Below are 20,370 nucleotides of genomic sequence, written 5' to 3'. Positions count from 1 at the left end.
CATTTTAAGTGAAAATATTTTTATATGTTTTACTTGTTCCACATCCTTGAGGACCATTTCACTTGAAATCTACAGATGATACATTTTCATATTTGTTTTTCTATAATCTAGTCTGTTTTCTATAATCTAGTCTGTTTGGTGTAAGGGATATTGTATTGTTTATATTTCTGGTAAATTGCGTGGATTGCTCCAGCGGCAAACAAGCGTTTAACAGAATAAAACAAAATAACAGTAGGTTACAACTTTTTATTACTGTTGTTACAAAACTGTATTATTACTTAAATAATGGTTTCGATGTTGAGTACATGACAGTTTAAAGCGTATTAGAATTACGTACATTCATTTGGATATTAGAACATCCGATAGCGCTGAGTTCTGTTGTAATATACGTTAATACTCGTTATCAACGTAGTCATAATGCAAAGCTTAGGTCACGAATTGCAACAAGTAGTCTGTGTAAAAGTAATAAATTAACGATTTTCAGCAACTGAACTTCAACTTTTTTCCTGGAAGGTGAACGGAAGAACGACATTTGTGGAGAATAATCTTTGCTTCCGTCATAGGACACAACGTGCGGTTGTCAGACGCCCACATTGAAGAGAAGAACTGCTTGGAAATTTGTGTTAGCCTCTATCACACAACACAGAACACTGAACATGCAGTCTTGTGTCTCGTAGATCGCAGACATTTCGTGCTCTGTACACTAAGGCATCAGTAGCTCAGGGACCACGGTAAGGGCTGGAGTAACCCCCGTAGGTGCTGCCATATCCTCTGTAGCCACCATATCCGCCGCTGTACAGACCATATCCTCCAGGTCTGTAGCCTCCATATCCACCAGAGCTACCCGATCCACCGTAGCCACCGTACCCACCTGATCCACCATAACCACTTGATCCACCATAACCGCCATACCCCCCATAGCTACCTCCATAGCCATCATATCCACCATATCCTCCATAGCCACCATATCCGCCAGTTGGTCTGTAGCCACCAGATCCTCCGTAACCACCATAGCCACCAGACGGTCTGTAGCCACCATAACCTACAGATGGCCTATACCCACCGTATCCTCCATAGCCTCCAGAGGGTCTGTAGCCACCATAGCCCCCACTGCCTCCATATCCACCGTATCCAGTGGTACCATAACCATCATAGCCTCCATATCCACTGTACCCACCATACCCACCATATCCTCCATAACCACCGTACCCTCCAGAGCCCCTGTATCCACCATAGCCTCCATAGCCACTGCTGCCATAACCTCTGTAACCACCATAGCCGCCATAACCCGTGAGGGGATAACCCCGGTAAGCGTCATAGGAATCGTAGTCCAGTGCTGTGAACAAAAAAAGAAATTTCAGTATTTCAATGTGGTACTTGCGTAAATATTTACTATCAACATAGCCATAATGTACAACTATGTTAGTATTTAATAAACAGCACTATGTACATACGAGGGCGGTTCAGAAAGTAACCTCCGATTGGTCACAGTGCGGGTTTTGGGGGGAGTAGCGACGCCATCTGTGCGTTCACGCACTCAACAGGTCAGTCGGCATCAAGCCGTGGTCGAGTGAACGTCGTACCTGCGCTAGTTTAGTTTTTGTGGCAGTTTGAAATGTGTGCTGCAATAGAAAACCCCGCCAAATGTGAAGTGCGTGCTGTCATAAAGTTTTTTACAGCCAAAGGATATTCTGCAGCAGCTATTCATCGTGAGCTTTGTGCCGTGTACGGACTAAGACTTATGAGTGAAGGAGTTGTCCGTGAATGGGTACGTTTATTTAAAAGTGGACGAGAAAACGTTCATGATGAAGAGAGGAGTGGTAGACCATCATTGGTGACTGACGAACTCGTTCAGACAGTTGATGCAAAAGTTCGTGAAAATCGACGTTTCTCAATGTCGGAGTTGTCTACTGGTTTTCCACAGATTTCTAAGACTCTCTTGTACGAGATAGTGACAGCAAGATTGGGTTACCGTAAGTTCTGTGCACGATGGGTGCCCAAAATTCTTACCGACCACCACAAAACTCAAAGTATGACCTCTGCATTAGACTTTCTGTCACGTTATGAGGACGAAGGAGAACCATTGTTAAACAGAATCGTGACCGGTGACGAAACCGGGATTAAGTACGTGAACCCTGAGACAAAAGAACAATCAAAGATGTGGGCACATTCAAATTCGCCTACCAAACCAAGAAAAGCCTCGCAAGATTTTTCTGCCAGAAAACTGATGGCAACGGTGTTTTGGGATGCCAAAGGGGTGTTGTTGGTTGAATTCATGGAACGTGGTACGACCATTAATCAAGACGTGTACTGTGAAACAATAAAAAAGTTACGACGGGCTATACAGAACAAACGCCGTGGTATGCTGACTTCCGGAATCGTTTTTTTGCACGATAACGACCGTCCTCACTCTGCTCGCAGAACAACGGCCATTCTTGAGTCCTTCAAGTGGGACGTTATCAACCATCCACCTTACAGCCCAGACCTAGCGCCAAGTGATTATCACCTCTTCATGCATTTGAAGAAATGGCTCGGGTCACAGCGGTTTGATGACGACGAAGAGCTCAAAGATGCGGTCACAGGCTGGCTCCAGGCACAAGCGGGTGATTTTTATGCAGAAGGAATTTCAAAGCTTGTGAAGAGATACGATAAGTGCCTCAATCGCTATGGAGACTATGTAGAAAAATAGTGCAAAGATGTAGTTGTAAGATGTATATACTAAAATATTTTTATTTAACTTGGTGTATTTTTTAAATCAACCGGAGGTTACTTTCTGAACGGCCCTCGTATAATGAACAGGTTTGAACACCAACCTTTTTAACCTCAGAAATATCTTATAAATTGTAGAAGTGTCTTTGATATAGAGCTAGAATGCGAAAAGCATTACTCTAAATCTAATTTCTTATTCTGCAAGGATTGCCTCAAGTATTTTGCAATAGGGGCCTCAGTATCATAGTTCAATGTTGGATCAATATGGCATTTTTTAAAAAAGTTTTAGTAGACACTAGGTCTATTGGCACATTGGTTAAGACACTAGAGTTACATCTGGGAGGACAGTGGTTCAGATCCTAGTTCATATTTCAAGATTTTGTTTTTCGTAATTTCACTAAACCGCTTAAGGTAAATGCTGAGATGGTTCACGAAACTGAGACTATGGAGACTTTCTTTTATGGCCCCGTCGTCCACGGACCGTCAATCCCTAATCTTTCTTCTCTCCTGTAAACAACGAAAGATCTTTGCCACAAGGAAGCCTTTCGAACTATTTCCGGGAATCTGCTATTTATCTCTCAATTTCTTAGTCTTGTAGAAACCCTATTGGAAATGGAACCTAGAGAATAGAGCACATCTTTCTGTCTAATACTTACGGAAGTGTTATCCAAGTGCAAGCAGTTTATATGTCGAATATTCACTGAGCTACAAACCTCGTGGGGGTGTATGTGTACAGGAGAATAAGAGTTAGAATTCCTAGACTCTTCAACAAAGGATGCACGAAGTTCGCGAGCTGACACAACAGAGCATTTTGATCCGATAACTCACCTTGGCGCGTTCCTCCACCCTTTTCCTATCTTAACTATCTTCTAACTGTGTGGATATGGACGTATTCATATTCGAATAATGTTCACATATTTCTTATAGTAGTATAACACAAAGTAGGATGATAGGAAATGAAGAAGGTCTCCGTACAAATAACGAAGAATGGAACGATTGGAAAACGGTATGTGTTAAGACAGGTGGATATAGCTTCCATGACATTTATTAAGATATGAGGGAATAACTTACATAGTACTATAGGGAGTCGCAGACGGCAAAAAATTGTAGGGGAGACGAGGATTGGAAAATATACGACAAACACACTGACTATGAGAATACAAATCAAGTTTGCTTTAAAAACACGCTGTAAAGGTCGTGAGTGTTAGTTACCTTTGAGATTGGACGTGGTGAGTTGGTGTTAGTTCAAAATGGTTCAAATGGCTCTTAACACTATGGGACTTAACTTCTAAGCTCATCAGTCCCCTAGAACTTAGAACTACTTAAACCTAACTAACCTAAGGACATCACACACATCCATGCCCGAGGCAGGACTCGAACCTGCGACCGTAGCGGCGGCGCGGTTCCAGACTGTAGCGCCTAGAACCGCTCGGCCACCTCGGCCGGCAGTTGATGTTAGTCAGGACTACCTTTAAGGCGACAAAGATGCCATTATCAACACCTCACTGAGTTTGAACGAGGTGTGTAATAGGTCTACGAGAAGGTGGACGTTCCTTCTGCGATATTGCGGAAGGACTTGGCAGGAGTACTTCAATTCGCTGACACATATATTTGGATGTTGCATAATGAATGTTAATCCAGTCAGTTATCAGTTGATGGTTGGAGTGCTGACATCACAGTTACAGATATTCTGCGTAAATTAGTTATTTTGGCCACTGATGCGGCGTATATATGGATCGTGATATCACCTTCAGCATCAAGTAAGGCCTGAAGATGGCGCACTGAAGCGTCGAAACTAGTAGCTACACAATAAATAAGATCATAAGGACGAATGTGGACGTTTCGTTTTCTAACAACAGTGAACGGCCGTAGTTCCCAAGACCTCCAGTCAAAAGGATGGATATACAAAAACAGTGGCACAGTTGTCCTAAGTACTTCAAAATTCTCTTCCCCTCATTTTCCCAACCATAATCTATGAATTGATGTTTAGAGAAATAACTGGAGTGGCAATTACAACGTTCCGAAAGGCCGCGCGCTGGTGCTAATTTTCACTCACTGATCTTTTTTTTACGACGAAATATACAGCCTGTCCCCATAACCTGTTAGCAGTGTAATTAACGGACAGTATGAGATTGAGACGAACACAGTTGTTGCACACACATTAATAAGGTAAAGCTGTAACACCAACTCTTGAACAATATATTAAGTGAAATAAAGGTATAGAGCGTCCATACATACACCACAGCAATACGGAGGATATTTCAACAAACGTGGCATAGGTTCTAAATTCTCTCACCAATAACAAATGTGACATGGTTCGTGACTTCACAAGTACAACTGGCATATCTGGAAGTTGCTTTGAGCAGAACAGAAAGGAAAACCCGCCCCCTCTAAGAAAAATAAATAATAGCCTGAACTTTCTAAGCGGAGACTAAAATCACAGAAGGATGCAATACTCCCTACGTTCATTGGCAGACAGCCTTAGTCCGCATACATGTGTGGCGAATATCCTCTCGTTCCGAGAGTTTTTTCACCTGCGCTGACCGATGCTGTCGTGCATTGTCATCCATGCAAATGACATCAAGTTCGAATGCATCTCTGAAAAGACGCACATAGGGAACGAGTACAGTGGCAAATAATGTTGACCGGTGGTTATACCATGCGATGGGGCCAAGAGCGTAGGAACTGGAACAAAGAGTAGCGGGGTCACGTGCCATTTTCCGGTGAGAGCAGGTACTGTCTGCATAGTGATTCTGGACGTACGATCGTGGGGCGAGAAGTGGGTACACGTACTACACCTAGGAACGTCGTCGATCATAATCGTTTTGGCGATCCGGTGTTATGGTATGGAAGGTTTTAATGATGCATTGACGCACTGACCAAATATCCAGAATGAGATCATCACTCTGCAGCGGAGTGTGCGCTGATATGAAATTTCCTGGCAGATTAAAACTGTGTGCCGGACCGAGACTCGAACTCGGGACTTTTGCTTTTCGCGGGCGAGTGCTCTACCAACGTGGGACGTGAATCGTGCTCTGGTAGCTCAGGTGGTACAGCAATTTCCCGCGAAAGGTAAAGGTCCCGAGTTCGAGTCTCGGTCCGGCACACAATTTTAATCTGCCAGGAAGTTTCTGACCTTCAAGTCTTTGAACACGGTACGTCCACCGGTCAAGGTTACTGTGACACTGTATTTTCATTTCCCATGCGCATCTTTTCAGAGGTGCTTTCGGCCCTGAATTCATTTTTAAGGGCGACAATGCGCGACCGCGTCAAACAGCGCAGGTTAGCTCTTGGAACGGAAGGATATCCGGCGAATGGACTGGCCTGAGAGTTCCCCCGCCTTAAATCCTTTCGACCACATGTGGACTGCGTTGGGGAAAAGTATTATACCACATCCACATGCATCTTTTTGTGGCCACTGCAGGAGCCCGTTGCAGTGCATTGCACTGCCGCCTGTAGTCATCATATACCACATTAAGAACCGTGTCCCGTCTTTTTTAATGTCCAGGAGGCCATCATAAATCGCGGCGACTTTAGTGTAATTATTGTCTTTTTATACATGTGAATTTCTGTTAGCCTCATTGTGTTACCTTCTGTAGTATAATGTAGCTATTCTTTCTACGTAAAGTACAAATTTCATCGAGCTATCAGTGGCACATCATGCGAAGTTACTTTCGTTTCTCAGTTTTGCACGCCACTGTAATTCTGAATTTAATATCATGGTACAAGTAAGACGAATTTTCCGGTCGAATATTTTTAAAATGATGCATTTTTTGAATTACATTTTCTTTCTAGTTATGCAGAAGTGATGTATTAAATCCAACTGGAAATAAATAACTTTTCTTAATGTATTAAAATATTTCACGTTTAAAATGGGATAATAGAAAATTATATTTTGGTGGGGGCGGAGGGAGAGAATGGGCACAGAACCCAGCCACGAATATGCGCCACATGTTCCCAGAGATGACAGATAGATTGTTTTCTACGAGGGGACTGCAAAAAGTAAGTTACACATTATTATGACGGGCCAAGTAACTTAAATCGAATGCTAAACTACACTTCACAGTGACACAGAAACATGGCACTATTTTTCAACATAGTCACTAAGACTCTGTTAATAACGGTCGGAAAGATCAGTTCGACGGCCGCAGTGGCCCAGCAGTTCTAGGCGCTTCAGTCCGGAACCACGCGGCTGCAACGGTCGCAGCAGTCTGGTGATTCAGGAGGAGCACATATATAATGGACAGTGGAGCTTTGTCAGCGTTCTGTTGAACACCGAGGACTCGTTAGTGCTGGCTGCGAGGGAACCATTAGGAGGAATTTGCCGGCAGTGCGCGGGAACAAACACGTCACTGTGGCAGCTAACAGCTTAATGGCGGGAAGCGGTTCGCCTCGCTGGAGGCGCTCGGCCGTGCATTACTGTGTCTGCCAACAGTCGCACGGCTTTCTACCAAGCTGTCTCCTCTAAGTCCGTGTAGCCTGCTACCTTGCCGAGCAACCTGAATGGGACTGCGTACAGCGTCGGTTTCGAACAGAGGTGACAGCAAATGAAGATAAATTAGCGCGCCATTCGTGATAGAACATCCTTGTGAAAAGAGAAAACGACCGTTATGCCATTCATCTAACATGGACTATGGAATGCTACGCCGTGTAGCCGAATTGTTGTTTTGCTACCTCCGGAACGTGACGTACAAAGTACGAGGCTAATGAAGTACTTCATGGGTAAATCAATACATAGAAATGACAGGCTGTTTGTACGCATTTCGCTCACTGCTGTCATGGATAAACGAGACAGTTTATAGAAGTTAAAAAATAAAGTATAATAATCGGCTATCAGTCCATTTTTTCTGAATCTGCCAAGTTTGTGGACTACTCGTGTGCCCCTATGGCGATGGGTATGCTGGACTAAAGACACTATTGTAAATAATAGAAAAACTAGGCAGTCGTATGCCGTTGATGTAGGGGGTGAATTAGCTATGACATTGCTTCTAAGCCAACAGATAAGTTGCGGTGGAAATGTTCAACGTCCGAATAAACTAGGGTCCATCACAACCAGCATCTACCACAACTGCTCAGTTAACTCCACTGTTTGCGGTCATTCGAAGCCTCCTCGATGCATCACTGGGAAACTCTGTAACGTACACGGCAGTAATGACAGCCACCTGCTGTTCATTGACGACAGGTTACCCTTCTTCAATTAAACGGGTGCGTCCAGAGAGAAACGTTCGAAAATAAAACACTCTGCGACTATTCCAGGCCGGCCGGAGTGGCCGAGCGGTTCTAGGCGCTACAGTCTGGAACCGCGCGACCGCTACGATAGCAGGTTCGAATCCTGCCTCGGGCATGGATGTGCGTGATGTCCTTAGGTTAGTTAGGTTTAAGTAGTTCTAAGTTCTAGGGGACTGATGACCACAGAAGTTAAGTCCCATAGTGCTCAGAGCCATTTGAACCATTTTTGAACTATTCCAGGAAGACCACAAGACGACGGGGTAGTCTTACTCCTACTATTCAAGGAGTCAACTACATACGTTGAGAATATCAATGTTCAGATAACATAGCCATGTATATTTTTATGAATGGGTGAAGTGTGAGAGCTTTCGCATATGCTAAATTGTCTGCTGAGTGTACTAATGATGCTGTTTTAAATGATCGTCAAGGGATCGTCAGGCAGGGGGAGTGAAAGCTGATGATGACATTCATAACATACGCAGATGATTCCCTGAATAGACTAACGAAAGGTACATATAGCTGCAAGTTCACTCATTACGATGGAAACAACAGATTACTCTGTCTAATTTATAACCCTCCTAAACTGCCAATTTCCACGATACCACATAAAAAGCACTCCGATTTCAGGCCACTAGTGGCCTACCGGGACCATAGGACCGCCGTGTCATCCTCGGTAGAGGCTGCGGATAGGAGGGGCTTGGGGTCAGCACACCGCACTCCCGGTCGTAAGATGGTTTCCTTTGACTGGAGCCGCTACTATTCGGTGGAGTAGCTCCTCAATTGGCATCACGAGGCTGAGTGCACCCCGAAAAATTGCAACAGCGCATGGCGGCCTGGATGGTCACCTATGCAAGGGCCGACCACGCCCGACAGCGCGTAACTTCGGTGATCTCACGGGAACCGGTGTAACCACTGCGGCAAGGCCGTTGCAACGATACCACATATAAACGTAAAAGCATCTCTCATTTCTAGTGCTAATGATTTCCATGATTTGGAAAACTTTTATTTATATTTTTGCTTTGTGGAAGGACGTCATTCCTATTGCTACAGTCATTAGTTAACCTTGTTAGTTAATCCAACGGAACCAACGAATACGTATTTTTGGCAGAATACGGTTCAACAACTCGACTAAAGAGAGTGCCTAGCCTAAGGTAGTGCTTCCACTTATAGAGTACTGCTCCGCGATGTGGGATCCTTTCTAGGTCAGACTCAGAGAGGACATCGAAAAAAATACAAAGAGGGGTAGTCCGTTTTGAATGGTCAGAAAATGGGAAAAGACCCCAACAGATATGCTGGTAAGCGAGTGGAATTCAGTAAAGGAAAGGCGTTTTTCGTTGCTGCAAGGTATGTCCAAAAAATTTCAGTATCCAACTCCTTGCATCACATGCCCAAATATTTTGTCGTCCCCCACCTACATAGTGAAAGAAAGTCCATCGTTTTCAAATAATAAGAGTCGAGGGACATCAAAGGGAAGCAGTGGTTGGGAAGGGAATGAGACAGGGTTGCAGCCTATCCCCGATGTTATTAAATCTTATATTGAGCAAGCAGGAAAGGAAGCAAAAGAAAAATTCGGAGTAGAAATAAAATCCATGGAGATGAAATAAAAAGTTTGACGGTTGCCGATGACATCGTAATTCTGTCAGAGACAGCAAAGGACGTGTAAGAGCAGCTGAACGGAATGGACAGTGTCTTGAAAGGAGGATATAAGATGAACATCAACAAAAGTAAAAGGAGGGTAATGGAATGTAGTCGAATTAAATCGGGTGATGCTGCGGGAATTAAATTAGGAAACAAGACGCTTAAAGTGGTAAAGGAGTTTTGCTATTTGGGGAGTAAAATAACTGATGATGGTCGAATTAGAGAGGATATAAAATGTAGACTGGCAATGGCAAGGAAAGTGTTTCTGAAGTAGAGAAATTTGTTAACGTCGAGTATAGATTTAAGTGTCAGGAAGTCGTTTCTGAGAGTATTTGTATGGAGTGTAGCCATGTATGGAAGTGAAACGTGGACGATAAATAGTTTAGACAAGAAGAGAATAGAAGCTTTCGAAACTTGGTGCTACAGAAGAATGATGAAGATTAGATGGGTAGATCACATAACTAATGAGGAGGTATTGAACAGAATTGGAGAGAAAAGAAATTTGTGACAAAACTTGACTAGAAGAAGGGATCGGTTGGTAGGGCATATTCTGAGGCACCAAGGGATCACCAATTTAGTATTGGAGGGCAGCTTGGAGGGTAAATTTCGTAGAGGGAGACCAAGAGATGAATACACTAAGCAGACTGAGAAGGATGTAGGTTGCAGTTACTACTGGGAGATGAAGAAGCTTGCACAGGATAGGGTAGCATGGAGTGCAGCATCAAACCAGTCTCAGGACTGAAGACCACAACAACAACAACAAGCTTAGGGACTGATGACCTTAGCAGTTAAGTCCCATAAGATTTCACACACATTTTGAACATTTTTTCACTTTCCATGTAGTCCAACATCAGGCCATTGACACATGCGAATGCCCCACAAATCTGGATATTGCACGATTCGACGAGCCGGCCAAATGGAGACCCACCATGAGGAGCCTTTCAGACTGCCAGGTGGTGATAATGGTGTCATATACGATTACGTGACATGTCCATATTTTTCAAATAATCTCTCAATATCTACGTACCGGGTCTGGTGTCAACACTAAAGATGAGCACGCTTCCAGGACCGACAGAAATCTCTATCCGTACCAGGAGTCGAGGTGCTTAACGTGGCAGCTCGTGACAAGTGGGAAATTCTGGTTCGAACCCCGATCCGGCACAAATTCTCATATTTTCCCACTAAAGTGTTCTGTAGTACTATATTCGCAATCTGCAAATACATTTCATGATTTAATACAGCTATCAGGTATCGATCGTCGATGGCCTCTACAGACACAATCAAGTACAGACATGGCACTAATGTATCTCACCGATATGCCTCTTGGACCTGGAGTTTGACACACTTTGGTGGAAGGAATCAGGTAATATATTAATGCTGAAATTATAATCTAATGTTTACGTTAATGTCGTACTGTGGCTCGCCAGTACAGTGAAAGAGCTCTGAGTTTCGTTAGTGCCTTATATCTATGATCATAGGTATGAGATGTAAAAAGCAACGTATGCAAATATCATTATAATAGTAAAAAAAAGACAGTGGGCAAATTGCTGATCGTGAACACGGAAACCACTTGCTGAAGCTTCAAAGAATGCTTAAAAGTTTTAAGAATCGCATGTAGATTGAAATTATGGTTCAGTGCGGGATAGTGTTGTACCCAGATGATAGTGTACGTGGGAAGACATGATGCTTCTCCGTCTGTACTTCAGTATCGTGACAGATTTTAGAGTCACATGAAGTGATATTGGCTGAAATGAAAGTGCTCAGTTGTTATAAGACTTTCACACATCAGATATTAACCACTCAGTAAGGTCATCATCAAGAGTGTCTTTTATCTTTCATTCCATATCAACTGTGTTTGCAATTTAACCTAAGACAATGGTGCATAAACTGGCTATCAGAAACAGTGCCGCATCACCTCTTCTGCCCCTGCTTCCCAACCTTAACGATGAAGAGTTCTGCGGTCGCGAGGTTTCTCATCTGCTAGCTCGTAACTGTATGGCACCGTGGATTAGTGCTTTCCAGCTTACGGTGTAAAATGCAAATTGTTGGTGAGAAAGTTGCATAGGTATAGCCATCTAAATAGGAAAGGTTTCGATTATTCGTGCCGGGCGGGGTGGCCGAGCGGTTCTATGCGCTGCAGTCTGGAACCGCACGACCGCTACGGTCGCAGGTTCGAATTCTGTCTCGGGCATGGATGTGTGTGTTGTCCTTAGGTTAGCTAGGTTTAAGTAGTTCTAAGTTCTGATGATCTCAGAAGTTAAGTCCCATAGTGCTCAGAGCCATTTCAACCATTTGATTATACACAGCTGTTGGGCATCTACTACACGGTCCAGTCACATTACTGTGACTGCCACCTACGTTCCACATCAAGGTGAAATAACCGCTCACAGAACGCGAGTGTCAGCACTAGCAGTGGAGGGTATGTAAAGCCTGTTGGGGGACGCGGAAAACAGTGCGTTCGTTGTCGTAATAGGGGGATGGAGCGATTTTTATGACGTCCGAAAGAGCATGATCATTGGCTTCCCGGGCAAGGGTGGAAGCATTTTCCAAACGGATAAGTTTGTAAACTGTTCCGTGCCGTCGTGGTTAAAGTATACCATGTACGGTATACTATCGAGACAACGGTGATGCACTACAGGCCGTGGATAGCAGGGATGAAAGACGGCTGCGGTGATACGTACAGCTGAATAGACGTGCATCTTCAGTGACTGTTCAGCGAACGTTGCTACGAATGGGCATCCTCATCAGGCCCTTAGTTTAGGTACCCATGCTGACTCCTGTTCATCGGCGACGAAGGCTGTAGGTTGCACACGTCCAATGAGTGGCCACAGGTTGTCTTTTCAGATGAATCACGTTTTTAGTTCAATCGGTTGGAACGTCTGAAATCAAACACACTGCAACAACCTTCGGAAGGTTCCAGGCTGGAAGAGGGAACGTTTTCATCTGATAAATGCTTTCGTGGCATTCCCTGCTTGATTTCGTCTTTCTGGAAGCCACAGTGGATCAAAATAAGTATGCGTCTATCATTGGGGACAATGTCCAGCCCTACAGGCAATTATTTTTTACACTGTACGACGGCATTTTCCAGCAGGACAATACAACGTGTCACACAGCTCGCAGTGTACGTGAGTGGTTGGAAGACACCCCTGGCCACCAAACTCCCGGGATTTGAACCGAATCAGGAGTCTGTGGGACCACTTCGGTCAGGCTGTTCACGTCATGGATCCTCTAGCGAGAAACCGAGCACAGCTGGATACGGCGCTTGAGTCGGCATGGTCTCACATCCCTGTCACTACTTTCTGGAGCCTCATTGACTCTCTTCCTCCACATCTTGCAGCAGTCCGCACTGCAAAAAGGAGGTTATTCAGGCTTTTCACACGCTGTCACATTCTTGTGGCTGGACAGTGAGTGTATTAGCGTGAATGTAGTGTCTAAAATGTAACTACACTCCTGGAAATTGAAATAAGAACACCGTGAATTCATTGTCCCAGGAAGGGGAAACTTTATTGACACATTCCTGGTGTCAGATACATCACATGATCACACTGACAGAACCACAGCCACATAGACACAGGCAACAGAGCATGCACAATGTCGGCACTAGTACAGTGTATATCCACCTTTCGCAGCAATGCAGGCTGCTATTCTCCCATGCAGACGATCGTAGAGATGCTGGATGTAGTCCTGTGGATCGGCTTGCCATGCCATTTCCACCTGGCGCCTCAGTTGGACCAGCGTTCGTGCTGGACGTGCAGACCGCGTGAGACGACGCTTCATCCAGTCCCAAACATGCTCAATGGGGGACAGATCCGGAGATCTTGCTGGCCAGGGTAGTTGACTTACACCTTCTAGAGCACGTTGGGTGGCACGGGATGCATGCGGACGTGCATTGTCCTGTTGGAACAGCAAGTTCCCTTGCCGGTCTAGGAATGGTAGAACGATGGGTTCGATGACGGTTTGGATGTACCGTGCACTATTCAGTGTCCCCTCGACGATCACCAGTGGTGTACGGCCAGTGTAGGAGATGCTCCCCATACCATGATGCCGGGTGTTGGCCCTGTGTGCCTCGGTCGTATGCAGTTCTGATTGTGGCGCTCACCTGCACGGCGCCAAACACGCATACGACCGTCATTGGCACCAAGGCAGAAGCGACTCTCATCGCTGAAGACGACACGTCTCCATTCGTCCCTCCATTCACGCCTGTCGCGACACCACTGGAGGCGGGCTGCACGATGTTGGGGCGTGAGCGGAAGACGGCCTAACGGTGTGCGGGACCGTAGCCCAGCTTCATGGAGACGGTTGCGAATGGTCCTCGCCGATACCCCAGGAGCAACAGTGTCCCTAATTTGCTGGGAAGTGGCGGTGCGGTCCCCTACGGCACTGCGTAGGATCCTACGGTCTTGGCGTGCATCCGTGCGTCGCTGCGGTCCGGTCCCAGGTCGACGGGCACGTGCACCTTCCGCCGACCACTGGCGACAACATCGATGTACTGTGGAGACCTCACGCCCCACGTGTTGAGCAATTCGGCGGTACGTCCACCCGGCCTCCCGCATGCCCACTATACGCCCTCGCTCAAAGTCCGTCAACTGCACATACGGTTCACGTCCACGCTGTCGCGGCATGCTACCAGTGTTAAAGACTGCGATGGAGCTCCGTATGCCACGGCAAACTGGCTGACACTGACGGCGGCGGTGCACAAATGCTGCGCAGCTAGCGCCATTCGACGGCCAACACCGCGGTTCCTGGTGTGTCCGCTGTGCCGTGCGTGTGATCATTGCTTGTACAGCCCTCTCGCAGTGTCCGGAGCAAGTATGGTGGGTCTGACACACCGGTGTCAATGTGTTCTTTTTTCCATTTCCAGGAGTGTATTTCCATCAGATGACGGTGATGAACGAATGTTGACTACAGATTCGTGTTTGTGTCTTTAATGACAATGACAGAGGAAAGGAAAACGGTGAAACAAAGCATTAGAACACAGACGTTTCCTTTAAAACGTAGAATGTAGCTGCTGAGTTTGATGTCCTTAACAGTGCCACATGCTCTCACTACAAGAAACTTTGAGAAGTGATTTGGAAATGAACTCGGGGCACTGATGCAGTGTCTGTGTACAAGAACATACGCTCGCTACCTCTGCTCTCCGGTGACGAAATTGTTTTCCACCAGTAGCATTCGTATTAGTCACATTTGATGCGACCGCTAAACCCCAGCATGTGGTTACGCCTTCAGCTAATAAAGCGGCCAGTTTAAGATGTGTAATTACTCGGTAACAATCTGCTACAGAATACTGATTTGTACACTAGCTGATTTTTGCCTCTTTGTCACCAAATGGCGGGATAAGAACGAAATGGCATACGTTTTGTAGCTAACTCGCCAGGTACGTGTATACATTATCGTGTGCGTTTTTCGCATATTACAACCATATGACACAGTGCCCTATTTCAGTCTTCTGCTGTTATAAAGTCATTGACTTCAGACTTTCTTACATTAAAAAATTGCGATACGGGAGATAATGGTTTCATCTGGCAACCAAACAAAGGCGTTCCTTGACATCTTTTCGGTATTTAGCTGGGATAAAATTTTTTATTTCCTCAGAAGTATGGATGTCGCAAGGTAGTGTACGTTGCGAATACCCAGACGTATGAAAATGGTTCTGTGAACCCTTTGAGAAGAACTTTGGTGTGAATTCGCGGAGGCCGGCCTTTGTGGCCGAGAGGTTATAGGCGCTTCAGTCTGGAACCGCGCGACCACTACGGTTGCAGGTTCGAATCCTGCCTCGGGGCCGGCCGGAGTGGCCGTACGGTTCTGGGCGCTGCAGTCTGGAACCGAGCGGCCCCTACGGTCGCAGGTTCGAATCCTGCCGCGGGCATGTGTGTGTGTGTGTGTGTGTGTGTGTGTGTGTGTGTGTGTGTGTGTGTGTCCTTAGGTTAGTTAGGTTTAATTAGTTATAAGTTCTAGGCGACTGATGACCTCAGAAGTTAAGTCGCATAGTGCTCAGAGCCATTTGAACTATTTGAACCTGCCTCGGGCATGGATGTGTGTGATGTCCTTAGTTTAGTTAGGTTTAAGTAGTTCTAAGTTCTAGGGGACTGATGACCTCAGATGTTGAGTCTCATAGTGCTCAGAGCCATTTGAACCATTTTTGAATTCGCGGACTAATCATGAATTACACCATGGAGACACCCATGCCGTCATTATACGGAAGCCTAAATCTCGATCACCTCACCGGTGGCGATATTCATTTGCAGGCAACTTCTGGAACACTGTTTACTTTGTCTTTAACTCACAGTAACATTTTCAGTAAAGGTTTCTTAATTATAATGGTGAAATCTTTTGCAGCATTCAGCTGCATCGAAAAATATGCGAAATGAAAAAAATGTTTCATTGCACAGGTAAAGACGTTGTACAAAAATTCGATTACATTATTCGAGATTTAGTCAGCGAATCACAGGCTGAAGCAAAGGTGTGATACCGTTACCAAGCAGATGGAAATGGTCCTTCTTTTACTGTGTTCAAATATTACGAATATAATGATAAGAGCCGTTATACATCTATCTCGTAAAAATACGTTTGGAAATTCATGCAGTATTAATTGCAAGGCTTTTCTTTTTTTCTGTTTTGTGTTCAACTCCATAACTTTAGTGTAATCTCAAAGCCTGTTACGGTTTACTCACTGATGATAAAGAAAGAATGCCCTGACTATTGCTCTGAAAAAGCAGAATTTTAAGCAAAACGACTATACATATTTCAAAACCCTTGCAGAGATATTTCCATGAGTTGCAAGTTAGGATGTATGTTCGTCCACAGATCTGAAACGCTAAGAATAACTAAGGTTTCCAGACGACAGAATGTTAGCATCTAACTCACTACGAGAGTTTTCTCTACAGCCAATGTTTTTTGATCTCTTATGCTTATTATCTAGCCCTTGATTTGAGTTTGCACTTACAAATTATGACATTAAGGTTCACGATGTACGGCGGATCTATGTTGACAGTTTCATTACTCTTTTTGTTATCCATAAACCGTTGCGTTAGATTTTTGCATCATTTGAAAATTGTGTAAGGTTAACGCTTAAGGTTAATATAATTCAATAAAATACTGTGGTCAAGACAAACTATGTTATTATAGTGCAATTAAATGTCCGCGACGTCTCATAGAGCATTTATGCAACATGTAGCTTGATATTGTTTCGGTATCTGTACTGGATGAGGTAAAAGTCACGAAATTTAGTTTTTTTTGCGTAAAAACAGGATATTATGGATAGAAAAGTAAGTCATTACTTAGGAAAGCAATATATATATATATATATATATATATATATATATATATATATATATATATATATATATATATATATATATATATAGGGTGTTACAAAAAGGTACGGCCAAACTTTCAGGAAGCATTCCTCACGCAAAAATAAAGAAAAGATGTTATGTGGACATGTGTTCGGAAACGCTTGATTTCCATGTTAGAGCTCATTTCAGTTTCGTCAGTATGTACTGTACTTCCTCGATTCACCGCCATGATTTCATACGGGATACTCTACCTGTGCTGCTAGAACATGTGCCTTTACAAGTACGACACAACATGTGGTTCATGCACGATGGAGCTCCTGCACATTTCAGTCGAAGTGTTCGTACGTTTCTCAACAACAGATTCGGTGACCGATGGATTGGTAGAGCGGACCAATTCCATGGCCTCCACGTTCTCCTGACCTCAACCCTCTTGACTTTCATTTATGGGGGCATTTGAAAGCTCTTGTCTACGCAACCCCGGTACCAAATGTAGAGACTCTTCGTGCTCGTATTGTGGACGACTGTGATACAATACGCCATTCTCCAGGGCTGCATCAGCGCCTCAGGGATTCCATGCGACGGAGGGTGGATGCATGTATCCTCGCTAACGGAGGACATTTTGAACATTTCCTGTAAAAAAGTGTTTGAAGTCACGCTGGTACGTTCTGTTGCTGTGTGTTTCCATTCCATGATTAATGTGATTTGAAGAGAAGTAATAAAATGAGCTCTAATATGGAAAGTAAGCGTTTCCGGACACATGTCCACGTAACATATTTTCTTTCTTTGTGTGTGAGGAATGTTTCCTGAAAGATTGGCCGTACCTTTTTGTAACACCCTCTATATATACACTCCTGAAAATTGAAATACGAACACCGTGAATTCATTGTCCCAGGAAGGGGAAACTTTATTGACACATTCCTGGGGTCAGATACATCACATGATCACACTGACAGAACCACAGCCACATAGACACAGGCAACAGAGCATGCACAATGTCGGCACTAGTACAGTGTATATCCACCTTTCGCAGCAATGCAGGCTGCTATTCTCCCATGCAGACGATCGTAGAGATGCTGGATGTAGTCCTGTGGATCGGCTTGCCATGCCATTTCCACCTGGCGCCTCAGTTGGACCAGCGTTCGTGCTGGACGTGCAGACCGCGTGAGACGACGCTTCATCCAGTCCCAAACATGCTCAATGGGAGACAGATCCGGAGATCTTGCTGGCCAGGGTAGTTGACTTACACCTTCTAGAGCACGTTGGGTGGCACGGGATACATGCGGACGTGCATTGTCCTGTTGGAACAGCAAGTTCCCTTGCCGGTCTAGGAATAGTAGAACGATGGGTTCGATGACGGTTTGGATGTACCGTGCACTATTCAGTGTCCCCTCGACGATCACCAGTGGTGTACGGCCAGTGTAGGAGATCGCTCCCCACACCATGATGCCGGGTGTTGGCCCTGTGTGCCTCGGTCGTAAGCAATCCTGATTGTGGCGCTCACCTGCACGGCGCCAAACACGCATACGACCATCATTGGCACCAAGGCAGAAGCGACTCTCATCGCTGAAGACGACACGTCTCCATTCGTCCCTCCATTCACGCCTGTCGCGACACCACTGGAGGCGGGCTGCACGATGTTGGGGCGTGAGCGGAAGACGGCCTAACGGTGTGCGAGACCGTAGCCCAGCTTCATGGAGACGGTTGCGAATGGTCCTCGCCGATACCCCAGGAGCAACAGTGTCCCTAATTTGCTGGGAAGTGGCGGTGCGGTCCCCTACAGCACTGTGTAGGATCCTACGGTCTTGGCGTGCATCCGTGCGTCGCTGCGGTCCGGTCCCAGGTCGACGGGCACGTGCACCTTCCGCCGACCACTGGCGACAACATCGATGTACTGTGGAGACCTCACGCCCCACGTGTTGAGCAATTCGGCGGTACGTCCACCCGGCCTCCCGCATGCCCACTATACACCCTCGCTCAAAGTCCGTCAACTGCACATACAGTTCACGTCCACGCTGTCGCGGCATGCTACCAGTGTAAAAGACTGCGATGGAGCTCCGTATGTCACGGCAAACAGGCTGACACTGACGGCGGCGGTGCACAAATGCTGCGCAGCTAGCGCCATTCGACGGCCAACACCGCGGTTCCTGGTGTGTCCGCTGTGCCGTGCGTGTGATCATTGCTTGTACAGCCCTCTCGCAGTGTCCGGAGCAAGTATGGTGGGTCTGACACACCGGTGTCAAAGTGTTCTTTTTTCCATTTGCAGGAGTGTATATTTGAGAAATCCTATGAATACTAAATGCCTGTTGCAGATGTGATAGTTCGTTTTAGGCTCCTGTGGAAGCAATACACTAAATGACTCGCAGTGCAGGGAAAACAGGAATTTACTGAAGAACTGTCTCTTCAATATTTCAAACTTTTTATTACCCTCTCCCCTGACCAAATGCAAAAGCAATAATCATCGCTTTAATGTTTGGTATTTTGGAGATATTAGGTTAACACTGCAACTACATGTGTAATACCAATACAAGAAGTCATTCAGTTGTTAAAATCAGTGTGTGATTCCAACTATAGAACAGAAGAACTGTAAATGTCGGCTCTATTTCGAATAGTATGTAGTGAGAGAAACTCGCCATTTTGCCCTCCATCACGCTACTTAGACGTTGATTTCAAACCTTAACATTGAAGAGATAGCTGCATACGTGGTGTGTACGTATCTATGGTCTAAGAATGATGTAGATGCAAATAAAACAAATTGGTCGATAGCAGTTTGAAACTGATGAATTCAAGTCCGCCATTGTCAGCTGTTTCTGTGGTAATATTGTGTAGAGATCACTTTGTCACGCCAAAGTTGGCAACATGAATAGACACCACAGACATTAATGAAGTCTCAGCGTAATCGGCAAAGAGGCGCTGTTGAAGACTACGCATCCTCTGTTAGCACAGCAGCGGCCTCACACTGTGGTCAATATAGCTCCGGGCCAGCGAGAGCTCGGCCCCAGTTCGTGGTTTCATCTGAAGGAGTCAATATCATAGCGGTGGACCAACGTGATGGTTAAAGTTTCTGATGGACTTGTTCATTTAAATGTGGAACACTGTACTACAAGAGAAGAGTTTGTTAATCTGTGCATCAAGTGATGTTTTAATAAAGTGAACTAGTGTGTGTGTGTGTGTGGATTCCTAAGGGACCGAACTGCTAAGGTCATCGGTCCCTAGATTTACACACTAGTTAAACTAATTTAAACTAAGAACGACACGCACACCCATGCCAGAGGGACGACTCGAACCTCCGTCGGGAGGGCCGCGCAATCCCTGACATGGCGCCTCAAATCGCGCGGCCACTCCGCGCGGCAAAGTGAACTAGTATTCCGTTTGTTCTAGCTTCATGTACTATCTCACTGAGCTGTCAAAGAACCGACAGTTGTGGCCGGACCATTCTAATTTCGTTTGGTCACAACAGACTCAGTTCCCAGGCAGAGAACGTCTATGTTGTAGGGTTGAA

The 20,370-nt window shown here is 45.3% G+C and overlaps 1 protein-coding gene across 1 annotated transcript in view; it reads right to left on the bottom strand.

The window, feature by feature from the left end:
* Positions 1–232: 232 nt before the first annotated feature.
* The window catches only part of LOC126203148 (uncharacterized), a 58,453-nt gene continuing 38,315 nt past the window's right edge, over positions 233–20,370 (bottom strand). Inside the window, exon 3 of the mRNA XM_049937391.1 lies at positions 233–1,336. Within this exon, the coding sequence (XP_049793348.1) occupies positions 720–1,336 (617 nt within the window). The 3' untranslated portion in view covers positions 233–719. The remainder of the gene's footprint in view (positions 1,337–20,370) is intronic.

The sequence above is a fragment of the Schistocerca nitens genome, chromosome 9 (genome assembly GCF_023898315.1).
Source record: "Schistocerca nitens isolate TAMUIC-IGC-003100 chromosome 9, iqSchNite1.1, whole genome shotgun sequence".
Classification (NCBI taxonomy): domain Eukaryota; kingdom Metazoa; phylum Arthropoda; class Insecta; order Orthoptera; family Acrididae; genus Schistocerca; species Schistocerca nitens.
This window is presented reverse-complemented; position numbering and strand designations above follow the sequence as displayed.